This window comes from Pollicipes pollicipes, unplaced genomic scaffold (assembly GCF_011947565.3).
Source record: "Pollicipes pollicipes isolate AB1234 unplaced genomic scaffold, Ppol_2.1 Scaffold_6686;HRSCAF=7923_pilon_pilon_pilon, whole genome shotgun sequence".
In the NCBI taxonomy this organism is placed as follows: domain Eukaryota; kingdom Metazoa; phylum Arthropoda; class Thecostraca; order Pollicipedomorpha; family Pollicipedidae; genus Pollicipes; species Pollicipes pollicipes.
The window spans coordinates 47,261,256-47,281,951 of NW_023596921.1; the positions used below are offsets into that span (position 1 = coordinate 47,261,256).

Genomic DNA, 20,696 nt, shown 5'->3' on the forward strand with positions numbered 1-20,696 from the left:
TCATACCCAACATGAACAACGGAATAGGCTGAGCAACACAACATTTTAATTATGAAGATGTCCAAAGATATCAGGATTGCTTATATTAGCTAACTGGTATTTTCAAACGTGAGTTATTACATTATAGTATCCCATTTATTTCAAAATAGCGTATCATTTTTTTGGTTCTCGTACATATCTTTGCCTCTGCAGCTCATTAAAAAACACGTAGGCACTCCGAACCGGATCATCCAGCGAGCCTCAAGTCGGGCCTGCCCGAGCGAGGCGGACAGGCCGCCCGCTTTCCAGGGAACGGTGGCTGAGGGGGGGTCGGCGGCCCGCTGTCTGTCTGTCTGTTCTGTCTGTCTGTCTGTCTGTATGTCTGTCTGTCTTGTTGTCTGTCTGTCTGTCTGTCTTGTCTGTCTGTCTGTCTGTCTGTCTGTCTGTCTGTCTGTCTGTCTGTCTGTCTGTCTGTTCTGTCGTCTGTCTGTCTGTCTCTCTTTCTTTCTGCTGTCTGTATGTCTGGTATGGTCTGTCATGCTGTCGTTATCTCATCCTCCCTCTCTCTCTCTGCTCTCCTCTCTCTCTCTCTATCTCTCTCTCTTCTACTATTCTCTCTCTCTCTCTCTAGCTACTCTCTCTCTCTCTCTCTCTCTCTCCTCTCCTTCTCTCTCTCTCTATCTCTCCTCTCTCTCTCTCTCTCTCTCTCTCTCTCCCCCTTTTGTTACCACGTGTGGATAGCATCTCTTCCAGTATCCTCTTCAGCCGAGTCCATTTCATTATCCGCAAGCCGCGATGCCAGGATTTCCTACTGCGTGCTTCACGGCAAGCCGTAAACCGGAAGTTGGTTTCCGCCCATACCAGGTAGACATCGCCAGTAGCCGGGACTGTCCATTCGCTGACCGGTTCAGATGTGGATAAGTAGTATGTCACTACGCTATATTCATTCATCGTTCGCAATCAGCGGTGAAACGCGCGACTTCACTATACGAGCCGCGCACTGCGCAGAAGTGTGTCCAATTCTTCTGCCATCTCCGATTGTTATTTAGACAAAGAAAGATGGATATATTCGCAAACGGTTTTTATCAAAGGACTTGAAGGAGGCTCTTGGTTTCAGCATTTGTTGTTAAGAAAAGCACATACATAAAGCCAACAAACTGTATCACGGTGACGCGTATCTGCAAAGTTAATCTGTTCGCATGCTATCCTAAGCATCCTTCTGTAAAAAGTGCAGGTTCTGCAGACCAGGAAGCGGCTTTTGTACGCGCGGTACCGAAGCAGATCGAGATGATGCCAATACAGTTGCGTTTTGTACGCGCGGTACCGAAGCAGATCGAAATGATGCCATACAGTTGTGTTATGGTGCACAGCGTTGGATCCCACACAAAGGCTCTTGCCGGGCACTGCATGCTCCCACTTAAAACAGAGGACTTCAGGCAGCCAATGTGCATTGGTGCACTCCGAGTCCGAACGAGTCGGGCTCTAACCGTTTCCGGATAAAAGTAACAATATGATCAGAATTTGTATTTGTAACAGTTGGACGTAGTCGGATTACCAAAGGTCTTTGCCAGAATGGTCATCATTTATTTCACCCAGCTTTACATCATATTTCTTCTGCGTGTGGTTAAAAACCTCACATAATCCTTATTTTTTAAATAATCTGCTGAAAAATGTCGTTCTAGGCCTCTGTTGGGTGTCTGCCGTTTAGTCTGTGTTTTTCCAAAGAGTTTGGTATGCAACTACTGTGAAGAGAGGACCAAAGTGAGTTATGTGATCGTTACCTTCGCCTTATTACGCTACACCTCGACTGCGTCACATACCCGACACCAGGGGAGAAGTGCTTGGGCTCTGTGCGCCGAAGGAATGGTTCAGAAATTGCTGCATGAATCGGTATGAAAATTTCCAGCGCATTTTTCGTTGATTGTAGTATAACAATGCATAGCAAATCTAGACTCGTACTTCTTGTAAAACTTAGATAATACAGTAGTAATAGCCTTCATCCTCGGAGAAGAACCAGAGGAATGGAGATATAGATGCGTTGAGCAACATGCCTTTATAAAAACGAATAGCAAAAGTGAGCTTAAAATTGCCTGCCAATGTTTCTGCTCGATTTTTCAGCTTTTTTATAGCGAGCCACAATTTTTATAGGACACCAACATTCAGGGGCTTAAACAAGGAGCAATTGTCAGCCATTACTACGATGCAGTGCATATTTAAGCAGCAACTAGAAAACGCGAAAAATGCGAATACGCAAACGAATTCACGTAAACATACAACACGCATCACGCATCATTCAAACATGCAAGCGAGTTGAAGTACATAGGCACCACCCATCACGCATCAATTATACGTGCAAGCGATTTCAATTAAACAGGCATTGCACATGACGCGTCAGGCATCACTTGCACGTTAAAACGATTGTAAGCTAGCACTCACCACACATCAAAGCACATATCACGATCGCATAATCGGTAATGATGAGCCCTGTACGTTACGATTTGGTCGCCGACTTTTATAAGAATGAATTTACTTATTTTCCTGTCCGGGTATCACTGCGCTCTGCAGATGGCCGAGTCCTAAGAGGGGCATAGAGTCCGCACCTCCCTGGATTTCAGCCTGAACGTGTTTTGCCAAAAATGTGGTCACCGAAAGGAGTACTCCCTGTTTTGTTTTAGCGCCTCGAAGGTGTTCATTACATCTAAAAAAAAAAAAAAAATAGGGCGCATGGACTCCACAATATAGAATATGACCCTTCCATGTTAATCACACAGTTAACACTTAATTTTGTAAACCACATTTTTTGGGCGTGCAAAGATATGGCGTTCAGATGTGGCGTTCGTGAGCACAATTCCCAAGAGAAGTAGACATCAGCTGGCCCCCAATCAATGTTGAGCATACTGTGAAATTTCCAATCACGAATCGCGTTTTGTGCTTTATTACATAAGAAGTTGGACATACCTGCAAGCTATAACTAAAACAAGACACGTGATCGAAGCACTTAAGAAAACACCATAACCGAGTATGCGAATGTTAGTAAGCCTCTTAAACTTACGAATAAAAACATCGCGATGAAAGGCCAAAACACATAATGATATTAAGTGTGATATTTTGTGCGTAGTATGCCTGTCTCATCATTAAGTACATATTATGATCTTATGTGTATTATGACATTATGAGCACATAGCGATATTTGTTTCCGTTAACACTTTCAGTACCCCATTGCTACCTCTCGGTGAGTTTGAAGTACTGCAAATGAATCAAAGGACGACAGATTCACACGGCTAGTCTGGCAGCAGCTCAATGTCATGCAACCGTTTGATGACGCAATCAAACAATGTCTCTCGGGGTAAATTCCCCACTCGACATAAAACTCACCAGGTCATCCCCATGTGACTTAAGGTCGTGAAACTCACATATCTTATAGAGAAAGGCACAACAGTCACGATGACAGTCTCCGTTTTGTTCTATCTTTTTTATTGAGACATTAACAACGGCTGAAGTTGGTCAATTTTGCGAATTTAAACTTCTCTAAGTTACACTAACGCACCCTAAAGTTAGGACCCTGGGGTCTCACACAGCTAATTTACTCTCTAGGTGAGACCCTAGAGTCATTTTCATTCTAGGTTACACCCATTCTTTCGGATGCCTTTTAACCGAATTTTTCAATCGCATGCCCGGGTACTACCTTTTCCCCACAGGCTTGTACGAAAGTTTCAATGGGACCTTAATTTGCACCAAATAGTACTTCAAATATTTCTAACCATCCGATTTACTTCGTTCAAAGATGAAAGATCCCAACGAGACAAATCGATTTATGAAAAGAAAAGAAGAATCAAATCGGACAAAAGAGACTTCAAAATTTTGGAAAGTATGAAAACCCCCACGAGCAGAATTTGCCGAGAAGATTTCCATGTTGTAAAGTAATCGACGTGGCTTGTCACGGAGCAGTTTTCGGTGGTCGAAATTACAAAATCGGTTCAAGGACACCTGAGACATGAGCAAAAATGTCGATTTTTGAAAAAAGTCCGCTGCACATAAGTGTTAATTACGGAATCTATTCAACCAATTTTTGTGTTTAAAACGCCATTGGGTGTGCAATTCAACGATTCAAAACGCTATTGCTTTTTTAAACGATTCCAGGTAAAAAATGTTACAGTCAAGAAAGTGTTCTTAATTTTTAAAAAACTTAAGGCTAAACCATTTTCAATGTTTTAGTATATTATGCTGTTATCAATGCTCAGCGTTGTGGGTTTTTATTTCAGCTAATCTACCGATTAAAAGCCGAAGAAACTCCAAAAGTGTTGAGTGGTTTGTTGGCTCCGATTAAACTATTCAGGAAATTCTATTCAGGTTGGCACCCTGTGGAAAACGTTTCAAACGCTAATTTACTTTAATTCGAGTCCGCTCGAATTCTGTCTGTATAATTTTTGTTCCAAAAAAACATCAGGTTTTGTCTTTATCCTAATCCTTTATAATTTTCACTGACATTAAATGTTCAACATGGCACAACAAATCAAATTTTGATTAGACCTGGACGGCTTAATAATTAAGCCAAAGCTTCAATAAGGGTATCAACAGAATGCCCACAGCATGGTCTATCAGAATATTGCATTCAAACTTGAAAAACACAAACACAATTTTTTATTTTTTTCCTACGGTAAATCTCATAGACGGGTGATAAATTCAAAAAAATACCCCTATGTACCAATAACATATTAAGGGCTGTTGCGTAGAGAATCCATTCCTTGGGTACAACCATTTATAATATATGAATGATGTGACTTAAACAGTTCTCTAGTTACGGCTTCTCACTTCTACCTCCACATGACGAAGTTTAAACGTGACCCTATGGGGAAAACTACCTGACGATAATTATGTCTCTTTTTTAACCTCGTACAGAAAGTTGTTCTGTAAACAGAATATGATAAGTATCATGCGCATGTTTGATCAGTACCCGAAAACACCAATGATGGTGTGAACATGGTAAAAATGAAAACAAAACATTTTGACGTCCAATATCCCCCTAACAACTGGCCGGAGCTCAAGATGACCATCGAAAGTGTGTTTTGTGGTTTTATTTTCTATCTTACTGCGATTACATGTTTGTGGAAAGTTCGAAAATTTTGATGTGCATAATTAAGTAAACATAGGCCACAGTAACAATTTTTACACAGACGCTAAGTTAATTTCAGTGCATCATCGCATAGAGCATGCAACAATGTATATATTCCAGCTAATAACATGCTTTTGGCGCCCCTGGTTACTGAGCTACAGGCCGCCAAAAAAGGACTCCGTACAAGTGCAAACTCTTTAATTTTTTCAATTGCCACGCGTAACGCTAGGAGAAAAAACGGCTCCATTTGATCGAATGCACTTTCTTTGATAACTGACATATTTAATTTCTGTAAATAGCATGACCTTTTATTAATACAAACCGCATCTTTTATTGAACAATCAAAGCTACCAGTCGTGGCAACGAAGTGGTAAGGCAATTGAAATTCGGCTTCGAATAAGAGGCCTAAATATTGGGCTGACGTCGAAATGACTCATGTGAAGAATTTTGTATGTTTATTCACCATTCGAAACAAGCAAAAAAAAAAAAATCAAAATGCTGCAAGTTACATCTTTCTAGTGTTCATTGTTACTTGGCTACAGCGCCCCTGGTTGCTGACCCGCATTCCTGCTGACGCCAATATTCGAAGGAACTGTGGTGTATCGTGGAATCGACCCTCTCAGCATGTCCGGGTCAAGCAATTGCCAGGACGCCACCTTCCTTCGGCTTTGGCCGCTCGACGGAGCACTGAGTAAAGTTTTTCACATTCTAAACGTTGCACCGGAGTTTTTCGTCAGATGGTTGGTGTCACGTCCAGCGAGGCGCCCCCACTGAGCGGCGATAATGAGCTGAGCTTCTTTGACGATTCCGACCTGGGCCGGGCGTATCAGCCTCCACCCCACTGGGAGTCAGATGGTGAGTCGTCTGTTGGTGACCAGCAATCACCAGAAAGAAAGCCGAAGTGCCGTCGTGTAGAGTTCGGCGCGGGGACCGCAGGACCGGCCGGGACCGACCACCCACGCAGAACCGGCCTGATTTTCGACATCAGTGCGCATGGGCTCGAGAGAGGGAGTGACCGCCGGTGGGCCATCGTCCACATCGGACTGGGCACCACAGGGCCATACCGTCGTGTGGAAGAGCAGGGCGATATGCCTGAATCAGGCAGGGGGCCAGCCACGCCCTCCCGGAGGGAGACCCCGCAGAGAGGGAGTGAGCAGGCGGTAGGGAGCACGGGTAGCGAGACGGGACGAGATGCCCAAGCCACGCACTCCGACGCAGTCAGTCTGGCGAGCAGTGTGGTGGCCAAGGGCCCCAACAACGGCGGACTGGGTCGTTGAGCAAGGCAGCTTCGCCTGCCCCTGTGGCAAGCTGGTCCTCACGGGAGAAACAAGACACCACTCGTGCTGTTTTCACCTCTCTACCATCTTTCAGTGGTTCAAGTATGAGGCTTAAATCACCACGTATGTGAAGGCGGACGCCAGCACTACTGTGCCTTGCCCCTGCGGCGCAAATATCACAAAACCCGAATCTGACAAAACGGTGGCACGCGCGCTGGCGCGTCACCTCTCACAAAGCGCAAGGCACAGGGGCCTTCAGGCCGATGGCCGACCCTCCATAGCGTAAGACATCTCTGCGGCGACGCACCAGTCTGTTGCGAATGACCTGGACGTCGCACTGGCCCTCAAAATTCCCCTGAAGGCCGAACAGTTCAGCGGACTTAAAGAGACGCTTGACACCCTTAGACAAGGAAAAAGAAAAGGTCTGGAACCAGCGCCAGTAGAAGTTAGAGGCCAAGCCATACTGAGGGACTCTGTGTTCAGCCACTCCGGTAGGTATGATCTTTTTTTTACAAGGACGGGGGCCTACATCCGTGCAAAAATCAGTAAATCCATCCGCAGCCTGCTGGCCGGTTTTGAGAAGCGCGTAAGCCTGGCGGTGCCAGATTTCAGATATATGTTGGCCTCACAGGCAAACAGGCGCCAGATCCACACCACCCTAGACGAGGTATAAAAAGAGTCCGCCGACCTCGGCATGGGTACGGCTTGTGCCGTACGTGTTTTTCTTAAGTTCATCCATCAGCGACTCGCTGAAGCTACAAACGGCGGAGCATGAAAGGACATGCACGAGCTGACAATCGCCATGCTGTCGTCCGTTTTAAAGAAAACTAAGGATTTGATGCGACAGCGCCAGTCATCTGGGAAAGTGAAACATGTGCAGGAAGGGAGGCTGTCACACGACCAGAGAACCTCTAGCAGGCGCGAGATGGAGCGGCACCTGACCAGCGTCCTTGAAGCAGGCAAAGAGGTGCTGCCGACCAACCCTGTCGCCCTGCGGCATGTGGCTGTCAAGGTCCGCCAGATGGTGTTTGTGGCGGCACAGGTGATATCGAGAACCAGGTCAGGGGTTTCCCGCAACGTCAGGGTGAAAGAGTAATCTAAAACCCCAAAAGTGGGAAACCACTACGCGATCAGTCACGCGGGAAGCAAACCAAAACACATCCATCGCTCGGTTAGCATCGTCATTTCCAGGCGGCTTCACTGTGTGATATGCTTCTACGTGAACAACCCACGTCATCATTGGCGGAAGGAGGGGAGCCGAACGAGAAGCTCCTGCCCAAGCTGAACATAAACGATGATAGACGCCTGAGGTTTCACATTCCCTCCATCGTCCACCTTGACTACCCGAGGCTCGTGCGCGGGAACTGAGGCCGCCGGCGCCATGTGGACCTGACTCATTCACTTGAGGCCAGGGGTGCACTGGAGGAGGCAACCTCCAGTGAGGCAGCACGTTACCGCTGCCATAGTCTCAGCACGCCCATGCACTATTACGACGCTATGGAGGACGCTAGGGGAGCCCACACAGTGCAGTCGGCAATACTAAAATCCGCCACCAAACACTGCGACATATCGAGCTCGAGCGAAGACTGATGACGAGGACGGGCAACGCTTGGAGGAGCCGCTCACGACCAGCGCGGCGGGGCAGATGGAGGAGGCGCCGCCATCGGCCACCGACGCTCATGAGGAGCATTAGTCGGATCCCGGTCCCTGCCGAGCCAGCGCAGCTGCCGGATCCAGTCGCAGACTGGCCCCCCGCACTGCCCCACGTCAACACCAAGCCCCAGGGCTTGCCCAAGACCCAGAGAGAATCGCGATACCGGGATACAGTTCACATGGGCAGCTCGCGGACAAGAGTTGAAAGCATAGACACGGAGTCGGACGTCGTAGTCGATGATAGTCTGCGCCCTTATTGGTGAAGCGACTCCTTGGCCCCGCCAAAGGGCACCACCGCACCAGGCGGCCATGGACGTCAGCAGAACTGACGACAATCGATCTGGCCAAAGCCAAGGGCATCGGAAAGCCCGGAGTCAAGAGCAAAACAACCTGAGTAGGGCAATTTCTGGCCGCGCGCCCGGGCTGGAGTCTTGGTACCCGGTCGGTGCCGCAGTTCCTCGGAAGATCCTCAAGGAGTGAGCCGCAAACTGCAAGCTGCAAGAGTGAGCTGCAAGCTGCAAGCTGCAAGAGTGAGTTGCAGGCTACAAGCTGCAAACTGGAAAAGTTGGCTGCATGTTGCAAGTTGCAAGACTGAGCTACAAGTTGCAAGAGTGAGCCGCAAGCTGCAAACTGCAAGAGTGAGCGGCAAGCTGCAAGTTGCAAGTGTAAGCTGCAAGCTGCAAGTATGAGCTGCAGGCTGCCAGACTGGGCTGCAAGCTGCAAGCTGCAAGAGTGGGCTGCAAGCTGCAAGCGCTGCAGCTCAGCTGGTCCGCCGTGGCGGATGACGGAGCAGTCTCTGCCACGGCGTGGGTGCGGTTGGCCACCCTCCCTTTAGGCCAACCTTCACCCTGCCAGGTTGGTGGGTGAAGAGGGCCCCGGCCGCACCGTCCGGTAACGCCGGGGGCGGCTGGAGGCTGCCGCTCAGGGAGGCGGCGGTCGTGTGGTCTCTCGGGGGTGAAGACCGGCCACAGTGGCTCCCTCCCGCGGATGCCTCCGCCCGCTCGAGTGGCGGGCGGAGAGCGTCCTCGGTTCCCCTCTGCCCCCGGCCGGCCACGTGCCAGTCGGTTCGGGGGCAAAGCCGGGGATTGTACAAATTAGTTTGTAAATAAGTGGGACCCTCCCTATGGGCACCACCTTTACGTGGTGGGAGAGATTTGGTGCTACCGGGTGGCCAGGGGGCGACCGGGTAGGCTGACTAATAGTGCCCAAATTTATTATGCTTTTGCGGTGTTATGTTTGGTGTTGTTACTGTTCATTTGTTCTTTGTGTTACATGAGTAATTCTCGATGTTGTTAACGTATATATATATATATATATATATATATATATATATATATATAACATATAGATCTTGACGTATGTATGCGGTGAATGAAAAAGAAAAGAACATGTCTGTGCGTATATGGCTGCGCTCAAGAGCTTGATCCGGCCCAACGTTCCTTAACTTCCGTGGTCCCACCAGAGGGCTGTAGCCCTCGCCAGCAGCTGGCCAAAAACTGGCCCGGGGTCAAAATTACCAAACAATATTTATGCACCGATAGCTTGTTGAAAAAATTAAATTTTCAACTTTTCAGTTCTAAATACGTTACCATGTTTACAATTTTTCCCAAAATTTTGCAATTTAAAATATTGGCAATACACGCACAACACATCAGCACAAGTGGTAAAAGGGTGGTAATTGAAATTCACCTCCAAATAAGAGGCCCAAATATTGGTCTGACGACAAAATGATTCACATGAGAAATTCCGTGTTTTATTTCATTATCCGAAACAAGTACAAAAAAACAAAAGTTAAATGTTTGGATATACGTGAGGACTAAAATTCACCCCTTTTTTGTTATTATATACAAAAAACAACGTTTTGTTCACTTGTTCTTTTAGATCATGTCAAGGACTATCAAATGCCGCAGGTTGCATCTTCTTAATGCTCATGGCTACTGCGCTACAACCTGCCGAACATTACACAATAATGGGTCATGTGGCCAAGATTAGATTTTAGCCCCCACATCATATTACCCTGGGACCAGGATTCATTTTAGTGTCACGTATAACGTTAAAGGGAGAGCTGCCTCCTCTTGATCACAGATACTGACTTCAATATCTTACGCATTTTCGATCTGAAAGTATTGTCATGTAGACTAACAACTGCGCATCTCTTACAAATTATTGCATTTAGCATTGCAAGTGGTAAATTTAGCGAGTGGTAAAATGGTAAAAAATAGTACAACCATTTACTGGACATTTTGAGCCATAAATACTTATCTGAGGTCAAAATTACCCTACACAAAAACATTTTACATTGGAAGTACTCCCTGGATACGATAACAAGAATTCCAAACTTGTTAATTTAAGTGTATACTTACAGGTCAAAACTTTCACTAATGAAAAATTACTAAAGAAGCTTAAAAATACATTTACTACAATCACACAAATGATATCGTTTTACATAAAAAACAACGGACCTTGTTTCAAGGCCTAACATGAATCTGAAAATACCATTAGGTCGATAAAAACAGCGCGCATATTTTAGTTGTGAAGCCATTGCACGACTGGTAACTGGTTAAGTGGTAAAAAATGGGAAGTATGATTTAGCTGTCAATTATGGGCTTATATTTTTTATTATTATTTTTTATTATTTCGGTATTTCGGTGTTTCGAGGTGTAAGTGACCGATCATACATCATTTGTGCTCTAATTGCCTATCTAAAAAGCTACACAAAAGTGCAAAAATGACAAGAATTTTCAGTACGTATAAGTCATAAATTTTGGATATCTTTTGTATATCTAAAAATTTGGAAACTGAATTTAAGCTATTCCAAAAAAGAACATTGAAATTCCTATTGCCCAGTTTAAGCAATACTTTTCTAAAACGTTTGGTTGCTGTGCAAAAGTCTCACAAACATGACCATATATTTGCACAGCGTTGAACATTCCGTTTTAAAGCTTTTACCGGTGCATCTTTATCAAAAATGTGCTCAGAAAATTTCGAAAGAAAGAAATAGATAGCACAACTTCCTATCTTACCAAAATTATTTCGTGTAACCCAGAAAATCAAACTGCATCGTAATCAGCGCATCTAAGTGCTCCGATGACTCATTCATTTGTTATCGGAAATATGCTTAGAAATACGCTTTAAAGTGACAAAGGTTATATTTTACCGATTAGTTTCAGCAATAAGGATATATTTTTCTGATAGTTCAATTTTAAGTTTTCTCACAGGGCATTTAAGTCCCGGTTTTTCGTGAGATCTGACCAAGCACCCAACTTTGCGATTTCGATGGTGACTGGTGCCTCTGGTCTGCCAATTCAGAGGCAAAACACGATCAGCGACATGAGTAATCAGAGATTTTATATGCGTCAAATAGTGACTCGAAAATATGTTAGGGATTGTCAAGGGCGCGCAACAGTTAAATCTACTGTGGGTGGTCGGTTATCCTTCCCATCTTATCGCCGGTGACGCGTCCCATCTGAAGTCTGAAAACAGCCTTAAGCTCTTAAAGGTTCGCTGGCTTGTCCATGTGAACGTGGTTCTTCAGGTTACCCTACAACATGCAGTCCAGTGGCGGCAGGTCGGACGACAATCCACGGTGGTCTTAAGATGATGTACATTTCACGAAAGGTCTCTCCCAACCGATCCAGAGAAGCCCGCGCCGTTTGCTGAATCGCCCCGTCCTGCTGGCGCCGCTCCACGTCCCCATCAATCCCGTGAGGCGGTCCCAGGGCCGCCGAGAAGGATGTTGGAGAGGAAGCGACGCAGCGCTCTGAGATGGTGTTGACAGAGTCCCCGTCCTCGCTCTCTGGAGTATCTACTAAAGCGTCACAATTGGACGAATTTGAACCCATTAATGGCTGCCATTGGTTTGTTCCGTTGGAATGGCCATTCGAATGCCCCGCAGTCTTGAATCTACGAGAGATACACTTGTCATCGTTAAGCAAAACGTTGGTTAGCTACTATCAACAGTAGTTTCTGGGTCACCCTCCATCAACGGTAGTTTCACATAGAGACAGATCGCTTATTTCTGTCTCTCTACGACCCGTTTCCGAACCTAATTCTGCTGTGTTGTTAAGGCGAAATCTCACAGCACAATCGTGAACACTCATTCTGTGTCTCAGGCATTCGTTCGCGTAGAAGGGAAGGCATAAGTAATTTGCTAACGCAGTACTCGGTGTGGGTCATTGTAAACTTCCGGCTCAGCCGTCTGTGATTTTTCAGCTTTCAACGTGGAAATGCATATGGGTTGTTGGGAGTTTGGATTATTTATCAATTTTGACACATTTTAGTGGTAGTGTCTGCGCACATTAGTATCATTTTCTGAATTCATGTGTCCAATTTTTGAAGTGTGCCTCATATTTCGTTCAATATTTTCGAACCATTGTCACTCTTGAGGATTGAGCACCGCCAATATAATTATGGCTGCAACGTCAAACCAGTAGCTCTTGGAGTGTTCAGGTTCGTTAACTCAGCATAAGAACTTTGAAATTGAACTCATAACCCGGCAACCCTTCCAATATGTCATGGCACGGCTACTCATATGAAAAATGCAGATATCATACACTAGTGAACGCCGGCTATTGATATGCAAACCGCAAATATACTGTGCAACATTACGGAGTAACTGAAGCAATGTTTTAGCTTAAAAAACATAAAAACATAGAAACATAAAACACGCAACATAAAAACAAACATAAAACAAAACATTGCGCACAAAAGTGTCCGCTAAATGGCAGTATAAGAGCTCAGGCATCAATGATGCATCGAGGCGATAATTGTGGGAACGATCAAATCTTTGTTCAAAATTGGGCGCATTTCATCATTTGCAAATTCATGCAAATATACACCATGCAAAGAAGCACTAAAAACAGCTGAATCGTACACTTCCTAGCAAAGCAACATATTGTGCCGACAGAATTTTAATGACTGCCATTTTATCGTGAATATCAACCTGACGTGAAGGTTAATGCATACCGGTATTTACTTATCTTTCTTCTTGGCAATGGTCATGCTCTTATGACGTGCAGCTAGCAGCTGTCCTTGGCAACCTGGGTTTTTCATTTGAGCACACAGCTGATCTTGATCTCGAATCAACTTTTGATGCTGCCATGACTATGGCTTTTGGGGCTTAGATAGTTGTATTTGGATCAGTAAGGAACACTCCTTAAACAAATGTGTTATTGCAATTAGACCGTTAACACTTTTGACTAAAACAAAACCTCGTAATTACTCGCGTCTATGAAAAATGACTCCTCATTTGGACACTATAATAAAGGTGTCTGCTTTAATATGAGCAAAAGGGGTCTTCAGCTTCCATTCCTCGACCTTATAATTTTCACGTTGTAAACAATCACACATCAAGATACCAGGACGCGCAGAATAAGCGACATTAGCAAGGAAGCGTTGAAATATTTGACGTCATCACGCAAGCATGCATTGCCACTCATGGTCATAAGCGCTGCCTAGAAACACCGAGTTTTTCCATGACAAACGGGTCGTTCCACGGCGAATCGACCACAGATGGGCGCATTTCAATATGACACCCCTTCAAATCCGACGAGGACATGCTTATGGGGTACCATTCTTCAAGTTTTAAAGCCGCGGGGCGCGCCTGCGGCGGAGCAAGGGGCAGACGAAAACACGCGACAACGCCACGAACCTTATTTTTTAACTTCTCCGGCGATGATGCTTCGGAAAAAACATTCGAAAAACTCAGTACCTACATGCCTCTGTAGCTAGGGCCATTATAGCATTCAAGGCTAATTAGGTACATAGTGATATAGCTTGATATTTGACCTAATTTTATAAAAGAACCCTCTCCCTTAGATTTTCTTAACGCCGATGCTGCAATTTACAAACAATCTATTGTCGTTGAGAGCAAAAAATATATAGATGAGATCCCATTAAGATCGGTCGCAATTCGAATTTGAACATTGGCGGATCACGCATGGCGGCACTCGTGAGCCGACGGGCCGATGTGGGTGACCAGGTGTAGTCGGCTCACTACGTCGGGAACTATGGCCGTGACCTTGAAACGAACTGGGGCTGTGGAACGATGCATAAATGAAGAATGCAGTTTGGTTGACCTTGCGACCTGTCATTCATCAAGAGTCGCGTAGAAAGGGAGCCAACTTATGTTTCAACAACGTTGTGTGCAGCCAGACATAATCAGTCAAAAAGCGGTTGTTTTAGACAACTTTTGTTGAATCATTATTTGTGCACGTCAGTTGATGCGAATAATAAAGCTGAAATGACCAGTTTACAATCCTTGGTTGCTTATTCCGCAGCCCATGTTTTGTGCAACAAGTCGTTACAATCAATTTTTCGCGCTGCATTCATACCTCACGGAATTACTTAGGTGTTTGAGCAGGTGCTCATTGACGTAATTGCAACTGAAACGCGGTCCCCTGGGCTGATGGCGCCTGCCGCCGCGCTTTGCCTCCATCCAGCGTTCGTGCGTATCTTGAACTTGCATTCTAAACGTCGCTCGTTTTGCGGATTTCATCCGCAATCACATAAATAAAAAGTATGCATATCAATGGAAAGTACAAAACAAGCTACGAGATTTTTCGCAGACAGATAGTGGGCTCACATATGCATGACAGACCAGCTACGAGTGGAACGCACAAAGGTGTGCTTACCCGTGTTGTACTCCATACAACATTTAATAAACTGCGTCTGTATGTTCACTAATATTGGACGAACGTACATCAACATATGTTCACTGAACAGCAATGTGGCCGGTGCGTCTGCGACACATATCCAGTGGCATGTGACGTCATTGACTCAAAGGCCCGCGACCAGCGCAAAGGTCCCCGCGACTTGTATTTGAGGGCCCGGCCTTCCGGACCGGGGCCTCCACGCACGCCCTTCGGCCAGCCCTGCTACGAGGCCATAATAGATCATGCGTCAATGACGTGAGAGTGACGTCATGTTCGCTGATAATAACACGACCGCATAGCCGTAGACAACTTGACATAGCAACCGAACGGAAGATGATATTTAATATTTGCTGAAAGGAAATGTGAGCCAATTGGATCATCACCCTGTTGTATTTAACAGTTGTGTTTGTGTTAAACAGTTGCTGCCCTGTTGTGCTTAACGCTGCGCATTGACATATTTGCATAACAAGTAATAAAACTATTAATAAAAGGTACGCTTTGGATTTTGCACCTTCGAGTCCAAATCATGACAGCATCAGACAAGATATCCTAGATGCCAGTATGCAAAATGTCTGCACCAAACTTATGGCTTAAAATGCATGGCAACGCATGTTGTCCGTGCCCACCTGGGCACTGTGCACGGCAGCAGGCGGGGTGAAATTGGCGGGGGGTGAGGGCTCAGGTCTGCCACGGTGGCGCTGTGACGGGGCGGCAGAAGGCGCACAACCCTTGTTGTGTGGTGCGAGACCGCACTCTGCGACATTCCTCGGTCGCCATTTGATTTTTGTAATAAACCTTGCCGTTCTTGAGATAAGCTGGGAAGGTAGGATTCCCTCCATCCCGGTCAGTGGTGTACCGGCCAGGAGCCCAGGTTTATCGGTGCCGAGATCCCTTTGGTCCCCGGCCTCCTGCGTCGCCTGTCTGCCTGCGCCACTGGTCCCGATAATCAACGCCTATAGAAATTGGATGCACCAAAAGTTTGGTGACGTTGCCCAGTAGGAGACGAAATTCCGCCCGCATAAAAGTCTCAAGTCTCAAGTCTCAAAAGTCTCAAGTCTCAAAAGTCTCAAGTCTCAAAAGTCTCAAGTCTCAAGTCCCAACAGCTATGATCCCACCGTACCGCTATGGACTACACGCCATGGCGGATGTCTTACCAATGGCAGTTTGCTGCCTCCAAAGGGGCCCTTTTCTTTATCACTGCCTAGTATCCGTGTCGTGCATTTGGTTTTCCTTCAGCGACATTGCAATTCTCCAAAATTTGTATTTCAGAGAGCAGCCTTCCAAATGCGCTCTCAATAGCAAGGAGCATGAAATAGACCAAAGGGCCTAGCTTTCCTGCGATTGACCAAAAATGGCTGGGTTTGAGAACTCACCCGTTTCCTGGGCTGGGCGCGCATCTGTCCGACCTCCTCGACAGTGAGCTGCGAGATGAGGCTCTCTGCCGCAGGGCTCACGCCGTCGTAGTACTCCTCGGCCAGCAGCTCCGAGTAGTGGGCGAGCTCGGAGGGCGACGAGACCGTGCGCACGTGGCTCGGCTCCAGCTGCACCAGCTCGCGGTCGGAGGCGCCGGCCAGTCGCTCCAAGCCGGCCGCCGCCGCCGCCGCCGCCGCCGCCGCCCGCTCCGGCCGCGGGGAAGAGCCAGCCGGTGAGGGCGACGCCGACGCCGACTCCGCCAGCGACGATAGGAACTTGAGTGAGTCGTCACCGCGCGCGCGGTACGAGTCGCCGCGACTCATCTTGCCCTCGAGCATCTCACCGTAGGGGCCGCGCAGCCGGCGGCGCGGCCCATGCGGACTGCGTGGAAATCGGTCCACGTCGCTGTCGTACGACAGGAGCGAAGGCGACACATGACGGCGGCTGGCACCGAAGGCCAGCTGCTCGTCCAGCGGCAGCAGCTCACCGCCGTGCGCCTGGTGCGCCAGCCGTGGCCGCAGCGTGGCCGCGCCACTGGCGGCGCGCGCGCGCACCTTGTCTGGCTTGGGACGCGCGTAGTTCTTGTCCAGGGTCAGACTGCGGCCGCGTGGACGCAGCTCATCCGACGAGGAGGAGCTCAGGCTGTCGTTGCTCGGCCCCAGGCTGAGCGCAGCCTTCTCTGATTTGCGCTTCAGACTGCGTTTGCGCTCGTTGCGAGGGTGGTCGATCAGGTCGAAGCTGCGCTGCTTGTGCCCCAGGCTGCGAGACTTGCCGCGCGTGCCTGGCCGCGGTGCCGCCTCCGCCTCGGGCGCCGCCTCTTCGTCCAGCTGCGCCATGGCCTCCTCCCGGTAGTGGAAAGGGATCGGGCTAAGGCTCTTGGACTTGAAGCGTTGCGTGAGGGCGGTCCTGGCGCTGCGCTGCTGCCCGTCGCGCGCCGTCGTCCCGCCGGCGTTGAGCGCCAGCAGCGGTGGCAGTTGATCCGAGCGCCGCTCCTCCTTCTGGATGGAAGTGAAGGTTGTGGTGAGCTCCTCGGAGCCACTCCACTCGTCGGTGACCTCCTTGCCCTCTACGCGCACCTGAGCGACCTCACGCTCTCGGACGGCGCCGGCGGGCAGCGTGACCAGCTCGGTCTGCTCTTCGCCGGCACTCACCTCGCTGAGCAACGTCTCAACGGCCATCTTGACCGCCTGCCGGAAGTTCTCCTGCACCCGGCACACCGTTTCATTGCCCTCTTCGTCCAGTTGGTCCAAGTTCATATTCAGCACGTCCTCGTGAGCCTGTTGCAGCCGCAACTGGCCGTCCGCCGCCTCACCGTCCGCCGCCGCGGCCGGTGTCGTTATGGCATCCCAATTATTTATAGCCGGTGACGGTGGCGGCTCGGCGGAGGTCGGCTCGGCGGCTTTTCCCGGCGGCGGCGGACCCGTGGTGAGTTCGGCGGACACCCCCCGCGCGCCTCCACCCACGTCTGGCTGCGGCGCGGCGCCGCCGGTGGCAGCGCTCTGATCGACGCCACTATTTTCAGGCGGCTCCGGCTGCTTGTTTTGGCCGCGGTCATTCATCGCGGCCGAGTGGCCACTCTTTACGTCCGTGTCGGACGTGCGCGCGCACGAGGACGCCGGTATCGCCGCAGGATCGGCGTGCGGTGTCGCTATCACATCGCGCGTCGTCTTCACCTGCGGCGCGCCGAGTGGGGCGTCGGACGCGGCAGGCGGGTGGTTGGCCGCGGACTTCGATGGTGCGCCTGGCTCGCCCGCATATTCACCGTCTGTGTTCACGAGCGCCGATTCCGTGCCCGCGTCGTTCGTGGAGGCTGGAGGGACGTCATCAGTGGGCAGCAGCCCGACGGTGGCGCCTGACACCTTCGAGTCGGCAGGAATCGCCTCAGCATCCCCGCCCTCTACCTTGCCAGACCTTGAGCCCTCGATCCCCTCAGCACTATCATTGCATTCGCGACCTAGAAAGGAGGAGGTGCCCTGGTTGATCTCCTTGAGCAATGCGTCCAGGAGTAGGCTGTCCCGCTGTGAAGCGGCGGACTTCGCGACTTCTAGAGTCTCCTCAGGAGCAGTCTTGTCCCATTCTACCATCGAGTCGGACTTGTGACGCACATGCATGGGCTTGAGCTCGGCCGGCGCAGGCGGCTCCTCTGCCACGGGAGAACTGTGGCTCTTGAACTTCTTTGGTAGCGTGTGCGAGCTGACGGGGGCACCGGCCGGCTTGTTGATGCTGAAGTAGACGGGCTGGATGGTGATGGCCGACTTGGCGCCGCCAGCACGGGCGGCGCGGCCCATGCCGGCCGAGTGTGCCCGCGAGAATGACGCGCTGCGAAACGGGATGGTGCGCGTCTGAGTGAAGAACTCGGGCCGGAGGTCGGTCGGCCGGCTTGGGTGGCGGCTCTGGGGAGCTGGCCGCCGCACCCGCCGTGTCCACTAGCGCCGCCGTCGGCGCCGAGTCTGCACGCCCAACACGCGGTTCACTGACACTGGCAGGCGTCGGGGTGACAGACACGGGTGCCGTCGCCACACTTGCCCGAGTTTGGGACGCACTGGCCACTGCACCAGCAACAGAGCTAGAAGTATGAGAGACACTGCCGCCGACGGCACCATCGCTGGCCCCAGCCGCCGGGAGCCGTTCCTGCGGCGCGCTGTGGGTCTTGTAGAGCGGCACCTTGGGCGGCGCGGAGTCGGGCACATTCTCCCCGATGGGCGGTGGTCGCGGTGGCCGAGCCTTGCGCCGGTGCCGCCGCGGCGGCTGGCTGGGAGGCTTGTCTGCTGTTGTGGGCGCCGCAGCAGCGACCGGCATCGCCGAGGACGGCGGCGGAGGTCGGGCCGGCGGGCTCATCGACGACGGCCTCTCCTCACGCCCCCACTTGAGATCGGTGTGACGCAAGCGCTCGGTGAACTCCCGCAGTCTATCCACCCGACGGGCCTTACCCTTGGGAGACTGCGGCCGCTCGTGGCCCTTCTTCGTCGGCTTCGTCGGCTGCGGCTGCGGCGGCGGCGGCGGCGGCGGCGGCGGTGGCGGTGGCGGCGGTGGTGCCTGTTCGCGACGAGCGCTGACTCGGAGCCTGGAGAGGGCGAGGCCGGCGAGCGCCGAGCCGTCGGTGCCGGCTTCCTCGACGTCCGACAGCGAGCCACTCTCGTGCGCGGCCGCCCTACCGGCCGGCGGCTGGACGGCCGCTGGCGCCGCTGGGTCGGACGGCGTCGGCACCAAACCGTCGGCAGAGTCCAGCGACACGCTGTGGCCCTTGGCGAACGCTTGTCGCCGCCGCCACAGGCCGCCCGCTCCGCCCTCGGACGCCGCAGGCGGCGGCACCTGCGCCCTTGGCATGGTCACCGCATGCCGGCGGCGGCGGAGCTGGCCGACGTCCGCCTCGTCGCCGGAGCGTGTGAGTGGCACGCAGGCGAAGCGCAGGTAGCCCTGACGCCACTGGGCCGGTCGCGGCGCTCCCTGAGAGGGGGCACGCCACCACTGACCGCAGTCGGCACCACCTCCCCGAGCGTCCGCCGCCTCTCCGGTATTCGCCACCTCTGGCGGGCCGAAATTTATTTCGGGCGGCGTCAAGTGTAAACAGAGAGTGGGCGGTGGGCCAGCGGTCGGCTTCCGTTCGTCGCGAGGTTGGCCGCAGGGCGGCACCACGGTCGGCGGGCTGGTCGCCAGCGCGGCCGCCACCCCGGCGCTATTTTGGGGGCGCATGGCGGCAAACTACGTCACCTGGCCCTGTCCTCGCCTCGCTAGGGAGCAGGTGGCGTCGTCACCGGGTGGTCGCACCGCCAGGCGACCCCGATAACGTCACAGGTCGGGCTGAAGTCTTGTGGCCGGAACGACTCTCGCGAAAGACGCTGGGTCAGCCATGGTGTCCGTGCGCAGTGCCCTCTCACGGGGTGCAGCAGAGCAGCAGGAGCGCTGGAACACGTGCACCGGTTACACAACACGTACCACACAGCTACCACACCTACCACACCTTTGCTGTATGCGCTGAATCTGGTTAAATTCTGTTGAACAGGCCTACATTGTACCACAATGGCGTCCGAAAACTTCCAAAGAAGGGGTCTCTGAGTCGATGCACCTGCTCGCTTCCAGCATGTTGCGACGCTTTCGGGGAAAATTAACGAAACATTCTAATGTCGTGATTGGCTCATATGTCCTGGAACATTTTTCCCCGATTGTTAAATATTGTCACAAATCGGCCTTCTTTTCTCCCACCAGCCGATACAGGTGGCCTGCTGCACTCATCTCGCGCGCTCTCCTCATCCCTATCGTATTGTGCCAATGGTGTAGAACCTTCCCTGCTGTCGTGTCATAGCCCATCCACCTGTGCGTTTCACTTTACCCGACCTGGTTTCCACGCAGCCACTCTCCTGCCGCGACCCGTGCTGTTCAGCTGTTCAGCTGTGTGCGTTGGCGCGTGCTCAAAGAACAGCTGATGGGCCGCAGCTAATGGGAGTGACCGGCGCCTCGACAGGGTGGATCACAGCTCAGACCAATTCATTACAGTTGGTGGTTGCGTCAGCGGCACTAGTATGGCGCCTGTGGCACTGGCCGTGGCCTTTGGCCGGCTTACGTGACGCCGGGCAACAGGGGAGCTTTGCAACCAAGCGCGAACCGGTC

The 20,696-nt window shown here is 50.7% G+C and overlaps 1 protein-coding gene across 1 annotated transcript in view; it reads right to left on the reverse strand.

The window, feature by feature from the left end:
• The window catches only part of LOC119107558 (rho guanine nucleotide exchange factor osg-1), a 120,622-nt gene extending 101,881 nt beyond the window's left edge, over positions 1-18,741 (reverse strand). Inside the window, exon 1 of the mRNA XM_037231044.1 lies at positions 16,049-18,741. Within this exon, the coding sequence (XP_037086939.1) occupies positions 16,049-18,376 (2,328 nt within the window). The 5' untranslated portion in view covers positions 18,377-18,741. The remainder of the gene's footprint in view (positions 1-16,048) is intronic.
• Positions 18,742-20,696: the final 1,955 nt, after the last annotated feature.